The sequence below is a fragment of the Felis catus genome, chromosome F1 (genome assembly GCF_018350175.1).
Source record: "Felis catus isolate Fca126 chromosome F1, F.catus_Fca126_mat1.0, whole genome shotgun sequence".
NCBI classification, from domain to species: Eukaryota; Metazoa; Chordata; class Mammalia; order Carnivora; family Felidae; genus Felis; species Felis catus.
In genome coordinates this window covers 1,825,811-1,847,503 of record NC_058384.1, presented here as the reverse complement: position 1 = coordinate 1,847,503, position 21,693 = coordinate 1,825,811, and the positions used below count along the sequence as shown (strand labels likewise).

Here is a 21,693-nt window from a genome sequence, read left to right as displayed (position 1 = left end):
CCGCGGCCGCAAAAGGCTTCCTGGGACAAGGCCCGGGTGGCCCAGATGCGGCAGCACGGGGCTCTGGGTGAAACGCGTGGGCAGGGGTCCGTGAGCAGCACCATGACAATGCCACCAGCCCACGGTGGCCCGCGATTCTCCACCTCTTCTGGGGACACAGAGAGAAGGTCCAGAATTTCAGCTCCAGATGACAGCACGGGTGCCATCAAAAGAAGTTTCTAGAGTGTGCAGGAGCCCATGATCCCAGCGTCAGGGGGGCAGGGGAGTAAGAAGGGTGGAAAAGAAATATGACAGGGCACCAGGCAGGGGTGGGGGAGGGGAGGCGGCTGTGTCTCCGGCAGTGTCAGTGAGAAGAGGTTGACAGCCTCAGATCGTCATCGTCGGCAACTATTACGCATTCAAGAAAGGGACAAAGAGAAAGAGCCCTGGGTCCAGCTGAGAGAGGGCAGTAGTCCTGAGGCACGCCTGCTCCTGACAAGGGTGACGGGAAGGCTTCGGTGGCAAAAACCCTCAGTCCCCCAAACCAGCTCAAGTTCCTTGGCTCCCCGCGCCCCAAACGGGGTTATCTTCCCACGTAAGTCCTGGGTGAGACGAGCCCACGCCGTGACGTCATTTGTCCAAAAGGTGCCGTGTCAGAAAGCCCGGCAGAAAAGTGGGCAAGAGGCAGGAGTGGTCACGTCGCGGAGAAGGTGAGGAAAGACTCAAAAACACGTCCGGGCTCATCATTCCTCCGGGAACTGCAAATGCAGACCTCGGTGAGATGTCCTTGCACAGCCCGCCGGTTAGCGCGAGCGAGCAGGTGTTGGGAGGGGGTGTGACACTGGGGCCTTTGCCCCCACCCCTGGAGGGCGGGTAGACTCGCAGGGTCCCTTTGGAGAACACTGTGGCATTTGGTTGTGAACTTGAACGTGCACAGAGCTACGGCTTGGCGGTTTCACTCCCGGGTACACAGTCGACCCTGGCACAGGAGGGAAGGCCAGAGGCAGTGGGCCCCGAGCAGTCAAAAATCCAAGTATAACTTTCGGCTTCCCCAAGTCCTAGTACACAGCCAGCATTTGTAACAAACCACGTGGAATACAATAGAGAAACTTAAGGGACGTTGTCCATAGTAAGGAGAACTTCTGTCTTATCAAGTGCTTCATCTGAGCGTGAGTTCCCATGTGGGGACTGAAGATGTATACAATTCTTACTGTACGTGCAGAATACGTTTATGACACGTGTCCAGAATTTTTTTTTTTTTTAAGTTTGAAAACCAATGCCCCGGAGTAACTCGGGACATATGTACCGAGAGACCCGTGGAATGTTTGTTTATTCACACGAGGACAAAAACTGCGGACGACTCGAGTGTTCCTTTCCAGGAAGATGGACGAGTAAACTGCAGCATTAACACAAGGGACGATTACGTGACAACTGAAAGGAGTGAGAACTACATGTGGCCATAGGGGTAGACCCCAGAGCCACAGTGCTGAACGCAAATTGCTGAGCAAAGATTACATATACTACCCTCCATTTATCTATCTATCTATCTATCTATCTATTTTTTAAACCTTTCTTTTTTGAGAGAGAGAGCATGGGGGAGGGACAGAAGGACAGAGAGAGAATCCCAAGCAGGTTCCGCCCTGCCAGTGGGAGCCCTGCGTGGGGCTTGATCTCACGACGGTGAGATCATGACCTGAACCGAAATTAAGATTTGGATGCTTCACCTGCTGAGCCACCCAGACGCCTCAGTTTTATTTTGTTTATTTAAAAATTTTTTTAACGTTTATTTGTTTTTGAGAGACAGAGAGAGAGCTCGAGTAGGGGAGGGGCAGAGAGAGAGAGAGGGAGACACGGAATCCGAAGCAGGCTCTGCGCCGACGGGCTGACAGCAGCGAGCCTGATGTGGGGCTCAAACCCATGAACTGGGAGATCATGACCCGATCCGAAGTCGGACGCTTAACCGACTGAGCCGCCCAGGCGCCCCTATTTATTTTTTAAGTAGGCCTCACATGCAGCGTGGAGCCCAACTCAGGGCTTGAACTCACAACCTTGAGTTCAAGATCTGAGCTGAGATGGAGAGTCGGACGCTTAGCCGACTGAGCCCCCCGGGCGTCCTGCACTCAATGCTTTCCGGGCGTTCCACACACCGCTAGGCAAAACAACACATCGAGGACGTTACGTACATCCCGGGGGAGCGGGGAGTGATGGGTGATGTCTGGTCTTTAATCGGGGTGGTGGGTTTCACGTGTATTTATTTTATTGTTACAGTTGGTAATTTACAGATAGGTTTCATGTGTGTATCCACGTATACAATATTTGAATGTGCGCAACATTCCATGAAACCGAAATCAATATAGTCATAAAAACATCTAATCCACTGACTCAAAAAACATCTGTTTCCAGTAAGCAATTATAACTTTCCCTCTCAAAATAGAGATTTCCATCAAAACCAACAAAAAAATGGACCAAACAGAAGAAGAAGAAAAAAAAGAACACCCCTTCAGGCTGTCCTCGCGGATTGTGTTAGGGCATCGATTACACCACCGATCTGAACCTGTTTTCATAGTTGGTAAGTGGATGAGGCGAGACCCTTGTTTGGGGACAGTGTTTGCTCCTGGGATCAGCCTTTGAATGTTAAAGCAGAAAAGGTGACCCGAGGGACCAGGCTCTTGGGTGGACGCAACTCATTTGCCGGTCTCTCTCTCCAAATGCAGTGAAGGTCTTTGTGTCCTGTAATCTGAACGCAAACAACGGATTCCAGGCATTTGGCTCACGAGCCCATCAAGTATTCATGATTGCTTATTCCTGAGAATAAAGTAAAATTAGCCACAGAGCCGCCCAGGAGACATATCTGCCCTAAGGCATTCAGCGTCACTACACTGTGGCAGAGTAGAGGGTCTTAAAATCATCTCTAGTCCCACGGAGTTCCTGGAATAAAAGCGTCGATGATGAGCCATTGGGTTTGCGGAGGTGTGCTCTGGGTGGAATTGCTTCCCCTCAAAAATCCATGTGTCGACCCCCGGGACCTCAGACCGTGACTTTATTTGGAAATACAGTCACTGCAGATGTGATTTGTTAAGATGAGGTCATACGGGAGTAGGGTGAGCCCTTAATCCAAGATCACTGGTGTCCTTATAAAAAACGGGGGGAAATTCGGACGCAGACACGTACACGGGGAACACGCTGTATGAACATCAAGGTGGAGAGTGAAGTCTCTTGGCAGAAACCAAGGGATGTGAAAAGTTGCCAGAAAACCACCAGAAGTTAGGCGAGAGACGTGGAGTGGCCCTCGGGAGGAGTCACCTCACAGTTTGACTTTGGATTCTCGTCTCCAGGACGAAGGCAATGATTTCTGTTGGGCTAAGCCACACAGTCGTGGTGCTCTGTTAAAAGCGGTCCCGGCCAACAAATACGTTTTGGTTCTTTACGATTTAGGAAAATGCTCTATCTCCCATTCAAATGCCGAACATTGTAATTATGACCTCCGCAGTTTGACGGTCAACATGTGTAATCAAGAGTCCTGGAATAAAGATTCCATCCTGCCTTTTGATTGGCTGTCTGACCTCCAATAAATCTCTCACGCTCCTTGGGCTCCTGTTCTCTTGTGCCAGTCAAACTGTCATGGTACCAGTAATGACCATAATGAGCACAGGCTCATCTCGCTGTCCCCCATCTGTGTTCTTCCTCCCAGGGTCAGCTCTTTGTTCCAACTGCCTTTCTGCAGGAACTGTCTCTCCCCGTCTTCCCGAACCTCTTTCTTCTTGCCTTAAAACCCATTGCTAACTTTGCTTAATCAAGCCCCGTGGTATTGTAGATTTCTTGTCGTTACAAGAGCCCCCTGCACGGAGTTGTTTCATTTTAAGGAGACTTCAACCCAGGTGAACGGTGCTGTGTAGACGATTCTGGGTGAAAAACTGTCTCCCGAGGGGGGATAAGTAGATGCGTCCTCCATTATTTACCTCTGTACCCATGTCTACCTTGGCTTCAAGACAGAGGACGGGGGCCACTTGGCCCGCTCAGCCTTTGCTCCCTCTGCTGTGCTGATCACATAAAGTCTCCTTTAGATCAGCTGTGTTAAGCATGATGAAGATTTCTTTGCATTAAAAATCAGAATAGCAGGGCGCCCGGGTGGATCAGTCGGTTGGGCGTCCGACTTCGGCTCAGGTCATGATCTCACAAGTTCGTGGGTTTGAGCCCCGCATCGGGCTCTGTGCTGACAGCTCAGGGCCTGGAGCCTGCTTAGGATTCCGTGTCTCTCTCTCTCTGCCTCTCCCAGACTTGTGCTCTGTCTCTCTCTGTCTCTCAAAAATAAGTAAACCTAAATAAAAAAAAAATTTTTTTTAATCAGAATAGGGCCACTGGTTTAGAACTCAGACCAAAAACATCCATGTGAAACCGGCTGAATGAATCCAGATCCGAATTCTTGCCTCTACCTGTTCCCAGCCTTTCTGACCCCCCCAAAAGGCTAACTTTTTGCTTTATAAAGCTACTTTGAAGAACTGGTAATTCTCTCCTTCTGGGGCAATCACATGCGAATGAATGGTTCATTGTTAAGGAAGTCATTCCGCTGAACGAGACAATCTCTCCTTCATGCAAAGTTAGGAGCGTTGGACCAAATGTTATAATTAAGTCAAGTATTTGTCTACATTTCTGGTTTGCAGCCACGTGTGTATAGGCATTTCAAGTAACTGAATTTTGGGGGGTCCATCAATGTTTTCTGTCTTTTAAGACAAGTGACTTTACAGATGGGAGTGTAGTAAAGTACTATCTTATATTTCCAAAAGGGTTCAGAGACACCTAAGATTTTCAAAAACTTGGACATTTTACTGGGAGTGGGGAAAGGAAGTAGCAGTTTCTGAAATGGCTAGAAGGATTTGTGAGCGTTTACATTACCACTGCTCTGATCCTTTTTCCAGAGGCCCAAGTCCCCGGCCCTCATCCACTTACAATTACTACTGACATGTGAGTGTGAAATACAGATATAACTTACAAACTAAGCCAGTCCCAGAGTGACTAGAACAAAATAGGATATTCCAGAGAAGTAATAAGCACTTGTCTCTGATTTCTGGGAAAAAAACAAAAACAACCTCCCAAACTCCAAAAGTGATGCTAGAGATCCCTAAATTTCTGCTAAGAGATGTTACTTTTTTTTCCCTCCCGTGGTAAAATACACATACCGTAAAATTTACCATCTTGACCTTTTTTTTTAATTTTTAAAATTTTTTGTTTATTTTTGAGAAAGAGAGAGAGACAGACAGACAGAGTGCGAGCAGGGGAGGGGCAGAGAGAGAGGGAGACACAGGATCTGAAGCAGGCTCCAGGCTCTGAGCCGTCAGCACAGAGCCCGATGCGGGGCTCGGACTCACAAACTGTAAGATCATGACCTGAGCTGAAATCGGACACTCAACCGACCGAGCCACCCACGTGCCCCCCAAATTGTATTTTCAATGCACAGAAGAGCTGGCCCCTTAAAAGAGGCCTATAATCAATTATTTTAAAAGATCTTTTAAAAATACCTTTTTTATCACAAAATAAGAAGCATTCATGATAGGAAATTTAGAAATTACGGAAAAGTAAGTAAAAGAAAAATAGTGCCACTGTCCAGAGATAACTTTGGCTAACATTTTCTGCATAGCCCTCCATTCTATATAATCCCCCCAACACACAGCCCACACATATGTATACGGACTTATGTACATAGGTACATATATTGTACCCGTGTGTATATGTTGGAGCCCGCGTCGAGCTGGTTGCTGTCAGCTCAGACCCTGCTTCGGATCCTCTGTCCCCGCCTCTCTGCCTCTCCTCAACTCTCGTGTGCTGTTTCTCTCCCTCAAAAATAAATGGACGTGAAAAAATAAATAAATAAATGTTGGCCTTATTCTTTTTTTTTTTTCTTTTTTTTTTCAACATTTATTTATTTTTGGGACAGAGAGAGACAGAGCATGAACGGGGGAGGAGCAGAGAGAGAGGGAGACACAGAATCGGAAACAGGCTCCAGGCTCTGAGCCATCAGCCCAGAGCCCGACGCGGGGCTCAAACTCACGGACCGCGAGATCGTGACCTGGCTGAAGTCGGACGCTTAAACCGACTGCGCCACCCAGGCGCCCCATTGTTGGCCTTATTCTATTCTTAGAATCTGAGAGCCTGGTTTTCTCATTTCACTGTATGTTAAAGAGCATTTCCCCATGTCCCCATATTTTTAAGTAATTAACTTCCTTTTTGATAGCTGCATGGTAAAGCATCCTGAAAAAATAATCACTTCACATTATGCGTTTGGGAGGTTTTCCTGTTCTGGACTCTCTTGGGGATACTGTAGAGTTAAAACAAAACAAAACAAAACAAAACAAACCACGAAACCTGTTTTTTACAGGAGTCCCGCCGGGTAGACTCTTGCCCAAGACCGTTTCTCTCCTTTTCTAGATGGTGGAAGACAGCCAACCAGAGGGGCAGTTCTGGCCTGGCACCTTTTTGAAAATGGTGGGAATATCGACCTGCTATGTATGGGAAAGACACCTGTAGAATGGGCCAATCCAATGTGGCTCTCAAACTGTCAGAGGAGGAAGAATGGCCCTAATTTGGACAAAACTCCTACAAAATATGAAGGGGTCTTGGAAGGCGGTTGTGACAGAATTCCACGAGCAGCTTTCACTTCTGAGTTACCTGACGGTTCATGGTTATTCGAATGCGGTTTCAGCTCCATCAGGCCTTTGCGGAGCGTGTCTTCACGTGCGTCTTTTTATAGAACAATTAATACATGTTGGCAGCGTGCTTGTGGTCTTTCTGAAATGCTTGCGAACAATGCTGTCGCTGCTGTAAGCTTGGTGTATTTTGGGTCTTACGAATGATTTACCACTTACTAAATTTGAAATCCAAATTATACAGCTGGCCCTGGCTGTTGCCAGCTAATAAATGCTGCAACACCGGGACCAAGTTCAGAAGCTCTCATAGACTGCTTCGATTTCTGACTTTTTCCAGGGTAATCATGGGGGAAAGAAACTCTTGGATGTTATGGGTCAAAACATATGATAGATAACCTGCGTTATTTAAAACAATATTTGTCCTGTTATATACAGAAAAAAAAAAGTCTCATCATATATTTTTAACTCGATATACCTGGTAAACAACCTTTTTTTGAAAAAAAGATGAGGGGCGCCTGGGTGGCTCAGTTGGTTAAGCATCCAACTCTTGATCTCGGCTCGGGTCATGATCTTACAGTTCATGAGTTTGAGCCCCGTGTCGGGCTATCTGCGGTCAGCGTGGAGCCTGCCTGGGATTCTTTCTCTCCCTCTCTCTTTGTCCTGCTCTACTCACACACTCTCTCTCTCAGAATAAATAAATAAACTTAAAAAAAATTTTTTTAAAGATGATCAATACTACAAGTTACAATTTAAGTCAGAATTACTAGGTCGCTTGAATTGTGACTCTACAGCTAAATCGTATACTACGTGTTCCCAACTATTATCATTCTTCCTTCTTTAAAAAAATTTTTTTTTAATGTTTATTATTTTTGAGAGACAGAGAGAGACAGAGCATGAGCAGGGGAGGGGCAGAGAGAGGGAGACACAGAATCTGAAACAGGCTCCGGGCTCCGAGCTGTCAGCACAGAGCCCGATGCAGGGCTCGAACCTCCAGACTGTGAGATCATGACCTGAGCTGAAGTCGGACCCTTAACGGACGGAGCCGTCCAGGCGCCCCTATCATTCTTCCTTCTGCCTTCCCTCAAACTGTGGAAGAAAAAGCTCATGACACATGGAAACATAACGGCATGGACTCGCGGGCACACATGAGAACGTGCTATTGCTGCTGCGCTGAGATTTAGCCTCAAAGGGTGCAACGTGTTCATCATCCGAGTCGGCCAGCAAAGGTGATTGGGAAGGGAGCCATTTTCACCTTGTCACTTTCCTCTCACATCAGACGCTGCTCCTGCAAGCATCACGGCCAAAGACAATCCAGTTATCTAATTAGCGCCCCTGGACCGTCAACCAGTTTTGGAATGCGGTGAAACCTACCCTTTCACCCACTTTCCAATACAAAATATAGAATTTCAAAGCATTAGACCCGGAAGATGTTCTGAATCGGCTCTCGTACGTTCAGTGTACACGAGGAAATAGAGGTCTACAGAGGGTGGACGTCGGTCTCAAGGCAGGTGCTGTGTTTAACCGCTCAGTCACGCATCCTGTTCCAAGCAGGAGTCATTGCAAGGCCCTCGGGGTGCAGGAGGGTGCAGTGTTTAATAAGCATTAAAAAAAATGTGCTGCTCTTGAAGAGTTACACTCCGGGCAGGCGGGCAGCGTCAGGTGCGGTGGGGATTGTGGTAGCAGCTCACGCCGAGCGCCAAAGAAGCCTGAAGATAGATGTTAGCTCTACCCGAGGAGGTTGGGGAGGCTTCCCAGAAGAGGAGGCTTTGGAGCTGGACCTTAATGCGAGCATAGGGAGAAAAGATAAGGAAGGAAAGTGGCAGGAAATTGGTCTTAAAAAAGTCTTGTGCCAACTTTATTCTGAGCAAATAGGGCTCCGTGAAGGCTTCTCAGTAGGGTGAGGATACGATCAGACCTGGATTCGCAGTGGAGTTGAATTAGCAGTTTACATTCGAGACCAGAGAGCCTAACCATGTAAGAGCGGCGATAACAAGGACCAAGGGAAGTATACAGATGGCCAACAAGCACACGAGAAGGCACTCAACATTGCCAGGCACCAGGGAAATGCAAACTAAAACCACAGTGAGATAACAACACAGATCCACGAGAACGGTCACAATTGAAAAGGCTGACCAGACCAAGTGTTGACAGGATGTGGAGCGAAGGGAGCTCTCATATACGGGGAATAGAAAATGGCACAACAGTTTGGAAGCCAGTGTGGCAGTTTTCTGTAAAGTCAAAGTCAAATATATACTAATCATGTGATCCAGCCATTCCAAATCGAAACCTTTTACCCCAAAGAAACGAAAACATACGTTCCCACAAAGGCTTGTACGTGAATGTTCGTACCAGCCGTATGCATGATAGCTTAAAAACTGGAAAGGACCCAACTGTCTATCGACAGATAGATGGATAAACAAATTGCGGTCTATCCATACAGTGGAATACTACTCAGCAATAAAAAGGAACGATCTACTGTTGGACACAGCCTGGAAGGATCACGAATACATTATGCGAAAGGACGTGATGTACGAGTACACACTGAGAGATCACATCTGTATGAAACTCTAGGAAAAACAAACCTAATGTGTAATGACACAAAGCAGCCTGGAGGGAAGGAAGCTAGGAGTCACCAAAGAGCTTTTTGGGGTGATGGACTTTTTCTTTTCCTTGATTGTAACGGTGGTCGCATGGCCTATAAATTTGCTAAAGCTCTTTGAAATAACGTATACATAGGGAGTGCTATTATAGTACAATACATTTTATTTAAAAACAATAAGTTGAACTTAGACGGTGGATGAAATCAATTAAAAACATGGCGGTTGATCCGAGTTTACAGGCTTTCTTCTTGGTTCTATTTAGTTACGAATTGATGTCTTAAAAAAATGTTTTTTAAACGTCTATTCATTTTTGAGAGACAGAGAGAGAGAGAGAGAGACAGAACGTGAGTGACAGAGGGGCAGAGAGAGAGGCAGACACAGAATCCAAAGCAGGCTCCAGGCTCCGAGCTGCCAGCACAGAGCTTGATGCGGGGCTCGAACCCACAAACCGTGAGACCATGACCTGAGTGAAGTCGGACACTTAACGGACTGAGCCGTCCAGGCGCCCCTGGATTGATGTCTGAAAATAATCCAAACGGGCACAGACAGAAACAAATACAGAAAGGACCTCTTGGTCCATCCAATCAACAAAGGGAGACATTTACACAGTAAAATTCAGTAGGCAATATAATACAAACCCCTGTTCTACACATTAGCGAAAAGCAACTCAACAAGATGTTAGTAGGGGTAATCACAAACTCCATGAGAACTAGAAATAATTTAAGGATTGACAAACCACCTTCCACCCGTTTGAAACGTTATCTTAATATTTTTCTGTGTTTTGAATGCATCTCTATTATGCAGACCACTGGGTTATCTAGAATACTGCTGGTTTTAAAAGCTTTCTTTAGGGGCGCCTGGGTGGCGCAGTCGGTTAAGCGTCCGACTTCAGCCAGGTCACGATCTCGCGTTCCATGAGTTCGAGCCCCGCGTCGGGCTCTGGGCTGATGGCTCAGAGCCTGGAGCCTGTTTCCGATTCTGTGTCTCCCTCTCTCTCTGCCCCTCCCCTGTTCATGCTCTGTCTCTCTCTGTCCCAAAAATAAATAAATGTTGAAAAAAAAAATTTAAAAAATAAAAGCTTTCTTTATTCTTCTGTATTTTCGTTTTTATTGTTATGTTCACGATTTTGATTACACATCCAGGTGAAAAGAAACGCGGAGGGGCGCCCGGCTGGCTGCATCGGTTGAGCGTCCGACTCTTGATCTCGGGGTTCTGAGGTTGAACCCCATGTTCAGTGCAGAGATTACTTAGAAATAAAACATTAAGAGGAAGTCAAATATGGAGGGAGATAAAATGAAAAAAGAAAATAAAGGGAGAGAGAGAGAGACATTGCCCGGAACTCGGTCCGTAGGCACTCTGCCATTATTTAGACCTTATTCTGTTCTTTTCCATCTGACTCCTTAAATGAGCGGTCCATTGGGAAGCAGCAGGGCTTTGTAAGGAAGCCAGAAGGGTGTGCAGCTGTCTTATTTCCATCTTCAGAGAAAACCCCTCTCTTCTTTTGAGGAGCCTCCTTTTCTCTCCTTGCAGGGTCTGGTTCTAGAAGGGTTCCCTGGCCAGGCGTGGGACCCAGGCTAGACTGGGTGCTGGCACACGGCCCAGACGAGTCGATGAAAGTCGGTCTCTGTTTCCTCGCCCACGGTCCTTTGGAGTCCGTTGGAATCCCCCCTCTGATGGCCAAATAAGAGGGGAGCCAGGAGGTGCTGGCGGCCACGGTTAGAGCCAATTGGAGAGGAAGAAACTAACGCTCAGGGAGGTAAAAACAAAAGACAGAGACGGTTTTGACTGAGACACCAGCCACCCCCCGCCTTTCCCGACGCTTTACTACGTGAGAAATCATTCCCTCAGCGCAAGCTGGCTGTTACAACCGTTTAAGAGGGAGTGATCATTGGGGCGCCTGGGTGGTTCAGTCGGTTGAGCGTCCGACTCTTGATTTCGGCTCATGTCATGATCCCAGGGTCGTGGGATCGAGCCCCACGTCCGGCTCTTTGCTGAGCATGGAGTCTGCTTGGGAGTCTCTCCTTCTGTCCCTTCGCCCCTCTCTTCCTCTCTCTCTAAAATAATAATAATAATAAAAAGGAAGTGATTGTTATAAGCCGTTCCACCTCTGGCATGCATGACAATCCAGTCGACCTGTCCAGGGCACCAGAGAGTGACTTGGGACCCCAAGGAGAAAAACACGGAGGGGTCCTCCAGTGAGGGCACACGTAATCTACTGGGTCCGGGACCCTCTTGCCCAACACTTCGCCCCAAGTGTTTGCAAAGCGCCTCTCATTCCTCTCCAGTCTGCCCTGGTTCTTCCCTCCTCCTGACCCCCACGTCCACATCTGTCAGACCTAAGTGTCTTGAGCTCTGAGTGTCCTTCTTACAGCCTCCTTGGATCTTTCACAAACTCTAGCTTTTCTGCAGTTACTCCCCTGGATTGCCGCCTGGTACAGCGACAGGCCAAGATCTAACATTTCGCTCTGAGACCTCCAGGAATATTTGCTTCCTCTCCTCTTCTCTCCTTGGAAGGAAATGGTCTTCTTGAACTCTTCTGGAGGATGACCTCAGTGTCTTTTTCAAATCGGAGAGAAACCTGGGTTTCATCCCAACTCACGCCTGGCTCCTTAGCCAGACAGCGGTCCCTCACTGAGAACTTTGCCAAGTGATTCTGAAGAGTCCGGCGGATTAGAGGGAGTATCGTCCTCACAGTTACCCTCATCACCAACCTGATGGCCTAAGAAGGGTGCTGTTCCCACTGGAACCTTAAACTTGACCACAATGACTATTAATATCTCGTGAGCCCACTGGGAACAGTTTGGAACATTTAAATGAGATTTTAGTCAAGGCTTGAGGGATGCCTGGGTGGCTCGGTCGGTTAAGCGTCCAACTTTGACTCAGGTCATGATCTCATGGTCCGTGAGTTCAAGCCCCGAGTCAGGCTCAGGGCCTGGAGCCTGCTTCGGATTTTGTCTCCCTCTCTCTCTGCCCCTCCCCCACTCGCACTCTGTCAATCTCTCAAAAACAAAATAAAAACATAAAAAAAAAATTTAAAGAAACTTTTTTAGTTTGTTTTACATTAAAGGTATTTATTTATTTATTTATTTACTTATTTAGAGGAAAAAGAGAGAATTTCCAAGCAGGTTCCACACTGTCAGCACAGAGCCCGATGCGGGGCTCAAACCCACGAACCGTGAGATCATGACCTGAGCTGAAACCAAGAGTCAGATGCTTAACCCACCGGGCCACCCGGGCACCGCCCCCTCTTTTTTAAAGTTTTTATTTATTTTGAGGCCCTGAATTTTTATCATTTTGCTCACTCTTGCCCATCCTGCATTTCCTACGCTCTCTTCTGCCTGAAGAACTCTCCAGTGTATCAACCAATCAACCAGTGAGGAGGTGTGCTGTCCCCACGTGGACCCTGAGGGGTCCTTGGAGTGGCCCTTGACATCGGAACCTGGACACGCTTCAGCTGGGCTTTCCCACAGATCGCCTCCTCACGACAGCAGCCATTGGCCTACTCCAACACCATGGGGACTTCTTGAAGAGAATCGGTATATCAGTTGTCTTGCTACATAGCAATCTGCCCATTATCTTAAGCGGCCTTCAAGCGATAACCATTATTTCTCATGGTTCTATAGGTTGACTGGGCAGTCTTTTTGGTCTGGACCAGCTCAGGTGGGGTTGGATGGTCTAGAAACCTCATTCACAAACAGGGGTTGACAGGCTGTTGGTCCAGGACCTCCACTCAGGCAACTCTCTTCTGTCCATGTGGCCTTTCATTCTTTGGCAAACGAGCCTAGCTTTCTTCACGTGTCCGTGGCATTTTGGTTTCCAAAGAGCAACACGTAAGGGCAGGCCCCAGTGAGCAAGACTTTACAAGTCTCTGCTTGTGTCACGTTTGCTATTATCTCATTGGCCACAGTGAGTCACGTGACCGAGCTCAGCATCAATGTGGGAGACCAGCCCAAAGGCCTGGGGTATTATTATGACTATTCTAATATTATCTATTAGCATAAGTTATATTTATCATGATCATTTTTGTAAAGAATGTGACCACAGGGTGGACCCATGACCCATGTTCTCCTGGCCAGCTGGAGAACCTCTTTACCCTGGTCCCGAGGACTGGTTCGGGATGGTCATGCGGCTCAAGCTGGTCTGGAGTCCTTGCTGGTTGGACAGGCTGTCCAGCTTGGGGATCACAGCGCTGGAAGAATGTGACATTGGGACTTGGGCAGTAGGAGAGACTAGGTCAATGCACGAAGCTGGAGATGGTGACATTGAGCCCTGATCTAGCTTAGCCTGAAGATCGCACTTGAAATACATGGTAAATTCTTTTTTCTTTCTTTCTTTCTTTCTTTCTTTCTTTCTTTCTTTCTTTCTTTCTTTCTTTCTTTCTTTCTTTCTTTTGCTTAAGCTACTTGGCATTGGGTTTTTGTCAGTGGCAATCAGAAGCCTGATAAAGGGACCTGGAGGGAAGGACAAAGCAGAAAAGTTCCTTTTCTTTGACAAGTTGATAATAACGGCTAAGTAGTTGTGTTAGATTTAGCATCAGGGCCCATGTTGCTGTATACCATTCAGTGTCATCTCACCAGAAACCCCACCATTAGGAGACCATTCCGGGCCTCCACGCGATGGACTGATGTCAAGGAGGCACCAAAGAGATCAGATTGCCCCACGTCAAGAGGTTTGCTGCATCTCTGCTCACCACCTAGACGGTGCGAACCTTTCCCTCCCTGCTTGTAACCCCCCACCCAGTCACAGAACAGAGTTCCTTTGAAAGTCCCGGGAGTCAAACCTGACATAAACTATGAGCTTAGCTAGAGACGCCAACGTTCAATGTTAAACAGACCGTCCGGTGCTCCGGATACCAGAGGAAGATGAAGAATCGCAGGCCAGCTGTCTTAGGAATTGACTCTTAACTTAATTTGGGCATCGTTCAGTCAGAAAGGAACACCAGACCGGGCCTGATACTGAACAGAGGCTGGAAGATATAAATAACTCAAATCAAGCAACTCGAGGCTATCGTCTCATTAGCAATTGGGGAGAAAATAAAGTAAAAAATAAGAAGGAAAAGACCAGACTGTGAGCTTTTGAATTTTTTTTATGTTTATTTTTGAGAGGGACAGAGAGACAGAGAGACAGAGACAGAGCATGAGTGGGGGTGGGGCAGAGAGAGAGGGAGACACAGAATCCGAAGCAGGCTCCAGGCTCCGCGCTGTCAGCCCAGAGCCCGACGTGGGGCTCAAACCCACAAATCTCGAGATCATGACCTGAGCCGAAGTCGGACGCTGAACCGACTGAGCCCCCCAGGCGCCCCCAGACTGTGAGCTTTTGAAGGGGAATATTATTTGCAAGTGAGAGACGCTGAGTAAACTCAACTTCAGTTAGACGCTCAGTGAGGGTAACATTGCAAAAAACACACAAAACGGGAGCTATTTAAGGAAACATGAACGACGAGATGCTTGACAGATCTGAAATGCCACCTGGATTAGACAAGAAAGCACGGACGAGAGGCTAAGATAGTAAGTAGGCTTCCATTCAAGGCCTTTCCCTGACATATTATAACCACGTGCATTGGTGATATATTTTTAGTGAGTCCTTCAGGCCTAAAAAAGTCTCTCCCGAAAAGATAAAGGAAGAAAAATAGACGAGTCCTTTACAGAGATTTTAAGTCTCCTATTAGACTGAGACTTTATGTCCGACTGCTCTGCAGACAACCAAAGTTCCAGGCAGCGTGGGGTCACCCAGGGAGTGTGGCACCTCCCCCATCTCGCCTCCCTGATACTGACTGCAAGATTAATAAGAAAGAGAAGGCAGATCCTTCTGGAGATCCCTTTAGTTTTTTATTTTTTATTTTTTTTTAATTTTGTTTTCAACATTTATTTATTTTTGGGACAGAGAGAGACAGAGCATGAACGGGGGAGGGGCAGAGAGAGAGGGAGACACAGAATCGGAAACAGGCTCCAGGCTCTGAGCCATCAGCCCAGAGCCTGAGGCGGGGCTCGAACTCAGGGACCTCGGACCGTGAGATCGTGACCTGAGCTGAAGTCGGATGCTTAACCGACTGCGCCACCCAGGCGCCCCTGGAGATCCCTTTAAAAACACACCTGGGCTTGGCCTCGTTGTCGATTGCCCTGTATCCCACCAAAAATGTCAGCCAACACACTCCAAGCGTTTCTACAGGAGCTCTGGGTTCACTGAGTTGGTTCAAGAACCCGTTCCTCTGCTCCTCGGTCAGCCTGGGATACCTGAGGTGAAGGTGTGGCGGAGGGGTCACTTCTCAGTAGCCTTACTATTCTGGAAAATAAGCAAACAAACTCTCAGTCGCGTTATTATTCTGGAAAACAAACAAACAGACATTATTAGTGGTGTCTCATTGGAGACTCTTTGAGCTCATTTTTGGGGTCCCTACACTGCGCGAGGTACGAGCCTGGGTACTCAGGCTCAGGCTCAGGATACAAATCTCTGCCTGTGGGGGGGGGGCAGGTGGTGGTTATTTATGACCGGGTGGCCTGAGCCCCAGGATTTACCGGGCGGACTACCTGGGGCAGAAAGGAAGAGGTAAGTGACTTGTGAGTGTTTTGTTTTGTTTTGAAATGTTCGCCCCGGTTCCTAAGTGGACTTTGAGCCCTTTTCTCTTTTTCTGTCTTTAATCGCGGAAGTGAAATCGAAGAGGCCATCGGGGGCAGAGCTTAAGAGCGTGGCCCGCGGAACCGGCCTTTCCAGCTTTCTCTTCTACTGCTTGGGTGGCTTGGGGCCAGCCTCCTAACCTCCCTGTGCTTCACTTTGGGGAGCTGTGAGGATGACCCTCAGGGGACCCACCTCCCAGGCCAGGCATGTCGGATGAACCGAGGTACATAAATGCCTGGCAGGTTGGCAGATAACATCGCGGGCCAATCACAGCCACGCTCCGCTCCCACATTCCTGTGGCTCCAGAACATTACTTTTCTCAAACGTAGAGCCTATCCATATCGGCTTCCATCTAAAGCAGGTATGGTTAGTGCAGAGAGAGGAGAAGGAGAGGTTCTGTTCTGCCCTTCATTTCCTTACTTTTTGATTTGCAGTTCAATTCCCTTACTAGAAGTATTTAACCCCCGGCTACCTTCTCAAGGACTTTACAAATTCCACCCTTCTTGTGTAGAACTGATGGGACAACGCCATTTGATCTCATCATTTGACACCAAAGGCGCTAAATGCGTGAAGGTTAAACCTTTCTTCCCACTGTAGCAAGCCTTGACCAGAGACTGGATTTGGACTTTAAACTTAAGAAAAATCAAGATGCAAAGATAGTTTCTCAAACTAGAATTTGGCCGGATCACCGTGCTGGGCAACAGTTTCAACGAGAAGGATAATCAGGATTTTTAATGGACTTTGAAACAACCTGGATGTGGGAGGGGAGCCCCAAACCACGTGGGGTGATGCAGTGTGAATTAATTCCCGACAGCTTCTTCAGGATACGTGCTAGTGGTAATACCTTGCTTCTCTACTGCGATTAGGCAGAAACGAATCTTTTCTTTATTAACTTTCCTCCTGATCTCCTTTGAGGAGAGATTCCAAGGTGAGCTGTCACCTGATCGTCACGGTCCCTAAGGTGATTGCCCGGTATTCTCAAGTTTGATTACGTTACAGTACACGGGACGAGGAAATCAAGGCAAGAAGAAAGGAAACCGCTAGCTTTTCTTCCCAAGCCACTGGCAGATTCTGCGAGACCCAAGAGCTCAGAATTAGATTGTGGTGGTGCTTCTTTTAAATCCCATCTGTAGAGCACCATGATTTTATTGTTATCTAGAACTGAGCCCACCTGCCGTACTCTTTAAATTAGCGGCCGGGGCTGAATTTTGTGGAAATGATGTAGTCTTGCGTTTTATAGAATACGGTCTCTCCCAATTAATGTTACCGCAACATTCCCGTTCGGGCTTTAACAATCTTCTGTCAAGTTCACACAGTGCAGCGCTGTGAAAAGAGACTCTGGGAAGAGGAAATGAAATTAACTGAATAAGTCCTAATTTGGAAGGGAGAAAATGACACATGGGAGAGAGAGAAAAAAAAAAAAAAGCAAATGTCAGAGGCAAATACTTTCCCCTCGCGTCTATGTCTCCTGATAATATTTTAGGACCCAGATTATATATGGGCGGCTAGAGCTGAAAGATGAGTAAGAAAAATATCTTGAGTCCTACTGGAATATCATGTTCTACATTATTTCTTTTTTCCATTCTTGGAGAGATAAACAAAAATTCTGCTGTGAACTGCCACAAAAGAAAAAAATACCGATACAGAGGAGTAGAAAGGGTACCATCACGACCCACTGGAGACTACCTTCTCTTCCTCACCCGTCCCGTCCCTAAGTAACTCCTAATTTTTCAGGGGAGAGCCCTTTTCTGGGGCGCTGGGGAGACCGTGCCTACAATCTCTCGCGCTGTTTGCCTGACTGCTGAACCGCATTAGTCATGCCCATAAATGGAGGGCAAACCCACACTGATGTATCAGACGAATTTAAACACGGCATGTTCCGAGAGAACCCTCGGAGCCAGACTGACAACACTCCCAAAGCAAAGTCATCTTCGACAGAAGCATATTTTCTGTTTCATCTTCCGCCTGGGTGCACCCTGCTAACAGAGGTGTAGACCAGCATTAAGGCTGTGGACGCCTGGGGCTCGGGGCAGGTCTATTCCGCTGGCTGTTCTAGATTGCCGCTGGGGTCTTGCTCTAGGGAGGGAGGTGGACGTTCATACACTTAGTATTAAGGAGAAAGCCTGTGTCTTTTGAGGACTAGTCTCCTTTTCATCTTAGATTAGAGCAGGCAGACCTTCCTGCCTTTCTAACATCTGGATGCCCACAGAAGGGCCAGGCATTGGGCTTCCGGCTGGACAACACTTGTGAGAGTTCAGACCATTTTCTCCATCCGGCCGAGCCAACAGAGTCTAATTGTTAAGCAGGGTCCACGAGAAGCGAATCAGCTTTAACTCTGACCGCCTCACGCCGCTGTTTCTCTTGCCACAGGAAGGTAGTGTGATGTGGCGGAAGGAGCAGTACACTGGTAACTCTGAATCTTGGGTTCAAGTCCGACCACAGAGGGGCTGTGTGATGGCGGGCAATTTACTTAACCTCTCTGGGTCTCACTTTCCCTTTTGGAAAAAAATGAGTGGGATGGATTTAAGATTCTTTCCATCTCTAAAATTCTTTTTTTAGAAAGAATATTTTTCTAAATTTTGTTTATTTGAGAGAGAGAGAGAGAGAGTGGGGGACGGGCAGAGAGAGAAAGAGAGATACAGAACATGAAGCAGGCTCCTGGCTCCGAGCTGTCAGCCCAGAGCCTTACGCGGGGCTCGAACCCACAGACTGTGAGATCATGACCTGAGCTGAAGCCGGATGCTCAACCGACCGAGCCACCCAGGCACCCCTAACGTTCTTTAATTCTATAGGGTGACATGTTCCACAAAGTTTCCTCTGTGGCCAGAATTAGTCTGTGATTTCCTAGCTCCAGTTCCTCTGGGCCCTCTTTGACTGTTAAACCAAATATGCACGAGAAGCAATAACATTTTTGTCCCGAAGACAACAAATTGCCTTTCCACAGAATGACCTTTGGAGGTCAGGCCACCCGTTGCCATATCTAAATCCAAAGGCAATGGTATGACCAACTGGCGAGCTGCCATGCGAGAGGATGAAAATGGCCGTAGGCAGCCAAGATTCTTGGCTGGTACATTTTTAATAAACACAGGAAATAAGAGGAGGCTTTTCCACCCGGATTGCCTAATTCGGTGCCCATACCGTTGGAATGTTTGCCGTCAGGATAGAGATGGGACAGATCGCTTACTGAGTGCGGCATGGATTAAATTTCACAAACGAGAAGTAAGTTATGGAGTCATCTGTAAGGCATTTTTATCCTTGCCTCTCTCTCTGACAGGAGGTGGTTTGAGTCATTACAGCAAAATCTCCACCCCTTTTGGCCCTTCCTGAGAGTTTTCCCTGAAACACAAGCTCTGTTGGATTTACTGTATTGCTATGAATGGACTCAGGCAATGTGGTGCAAATTCTCTGTGGTCGAACATGTCTTATTAATACTTCCCCAACATACTTCAGCACGTCTTATTATTACTTTTCCAAGAAAAAAAGCCTCGGCAGCAAATGGTCTTTGGCTAATTGGGAGGGTAATATTGGAAGGGCCCCTGTCTTCATGATGGAAACCACCGCGGTACTGATGCGGAGACAATGACCTTCACAGTTGGTAGCTATCATTCTTAACGGTGCCCGTTGAACTAACTCGTCCAGTTCTTGAGCTCTTCACCTCCCTGTCTCTGCCCGTAATGTGGCAACAAGGACAGTTGACTGGCGAGGGTGTTCTCTCCCAGCGCTCGGAGGTCCCTGAATAAGATGCTGTGTGGCGGTAAGCTGTAATTAGGTGTGTGGGCGGAAATTAGCGTTCTTCAAGAACACCACGTTAAAGCAGAGGCACTGTGCTTTCCGCCACCTGAGGCCACCCTGGTCCTGTGCCATAGCTGCAGGTCACTGTTGGTTGGAGGCTGCGGGTTCCGAAAAGAAAATAACTCAGCGTCGAGTCTGAAACCAGGATGCTTTTTATAGTGAAAACTGGGCCGCGCGGTTCCATCACAGACAAGCCAGGCATTGACCAAGCATGCCTGTCGCCTGCTCACGTTTCCTTTGCAAGTGTAAACGGTCTCCAGTGGCATAACTACAGTTGGAATCGTACCTCCGTCTTAAAATAAACCATCCAAACTTTTGAACGGCTTCCTGGGGCCCTGCCTGGGCCTCCATCTTGGACGGGCCCGCGCAGGCCGCCGGGGACCCCGCAGCAGCAGACCTTTTCCTCCGGGCCACCTACCCCAGAGGAGACCCACCCTCCTCCTCCTCCTCCTCCTGGCGACTGCAGGACGCCTGCCATTTGTCCAGTCTGAATTCTTACTGGATTCCCGGATTTGCTTTGGGGGCCGACAACCTCCCACACCATAAATTCTGCCTCGCTGGAAGACGGCCCCCACCCCCCCGCCCCCGTGGATTTCCACGGCGCCCCACTCGACAGCTCAAAGCGGGTGACTTGGAGCGCAGGGAAGACCTGCGCAAGCCTTTGCAACTGTCGCGGGTTCGCCCCCCGGCCCGCGTCCTCCCCCCTCCCCCCCCGCGTGAGCCAGCCGATGAGGTCATGCCCGCCCCCAGTGCGCGTGTCTCCCGTGTCTCCCGGCTGGTGCGGCGCCCCGGCGGCCCTCGCGGCCCATTTAGGCGCCCCACCCCCTTCCAGGAGCCGGCTGGAGAGCCCGCAATCCCCCCCACCCACGCTGTCCCCCCGACCCCCGCAGCCCCCCCCAGCTCCCCGCTGTCCCCCCCAACGCCCGCTCCTCCCCGCAGGCCTCGAAGCCCCCAGCTGCCGCCCCCGCAGGCCCCGCTGTCCGCCGCAGTACCACTGCCCCGCAGCCCCCAGCTGTCCCCCGCAGGCCTCCGCTGCTCCCGCCTCCGCACGCCAGGCAGCCCCCCTGCCTCCCGCAGTCCCGCTAGCCACCCCCCCCCCCCACCGAGGACCCGCTAGCCACCCGCCCCCCCCCCCGCAAGGCCCCCGCAGCCCGGCAGCCGGGGAAGGCCCGGGGGCAGCGCGGGCGGCGGGCGAGAGGCCACAAAGGGGCCCCGCCGAGCCCGCTCCGCAGGGCGGCGGGCCCGGGCGGCCGACGCGGGGGCGCTCCCTCCCCGCCCCGCCCCTCGCCGCGCGCCCCCCGCCCCGCCCCCGCGCCGGGGGGGAGGGGGAGGGGCGGGAGGGGGCGGGGAGGGAGCGAGGGCGGCGCCTGCGTGCTCCTCGGCCGCGCGCCCCGCCTCCCCGGCCCCGCGCGGCGCTCGCGGCTCTCCTCCGCGGCTGCGGCGCCGCCTGCACTCGGCCCGGCGGCGGCGGCGGCGGGCTCCCCTCCCAGGGCGGCCGGGCGCTCCCGCAGCGGGACGACGCGCAGCCTCGGCCCCCGCGCTCGCAGCCTCGCGGCCCCCGCCGCGTCTCCCGCGTCCGGCCGGCGCCGCCGCTTCGCGCGGGGACATGGTGTAGCGCCGGCCGCCAGCCGCGTCCCCGCCCCCGGAGGAGAGGCCCGGCTCGCGCCCCCCGCGTCCCCGGCCGCCGGCACCATGAGGTGAGGGCGCGGGCGGGGGCGGCGGGCCATTGTGCGGCGGGCGCCGCGACCCCGCGGAGTCCCCCCCCACCCCACCCCCAACCCCCGGCGGGCGCCGCCCGGCCTCGGCGCCTCCGTCTCTTTGTCCCTCGGGCCTCGCTCCGCACCCGCCGCCGCCCGGCTCCGCCCGCCGTCCCCGAGGCCCTGCTCGGCCGCTTCCCTCCCCCGCCCGCGCGCCCGGCCCGGCCCGGCCCGGGGGTGGGGATGGGGAGGGGGCCGCAGGCCCCGGCGTGCGCGTTGCCGGGAGACGGGCATTGTTCCGGGCGGAGGTGAGGAGTCGTGCGCCTTCGTCCCGAGAGCCCGGCTGTAACGGGGGTGGGCGGGTGGGGG

At 50.1% G+C, this 21,693-nt stretch overlaps 1 protein-coding gene across 8 annotated transcripts in view; it reads left to right on the top strand.

The window, feature by feature from the left end:
* Positions 1-21,351: 21,351 nt before the first annotated feature.
* ENAH (ENAH actin regulator) overlaps positions 21,352-21,693 on the top strand; it is a 137,050-nt gene continuing 136,708 nt past the window's right edge. For all 8 annotated transcript variants that reach the window (XM_045049355.1, XM_023247682.2, XM_023247681.2 and 5 more), the window contains exon 1: positions 21,352-21,632. In XM_045049355.1, the coding sequence (XP_044905290.1) occupies positions 21,568-21,632 (65 nt within the window). In that variant the 5' untranslated portion in view covers positions 21,352-21,567. The remainder of the gene's footprint in view (positions 21,633-21,693) is intronic.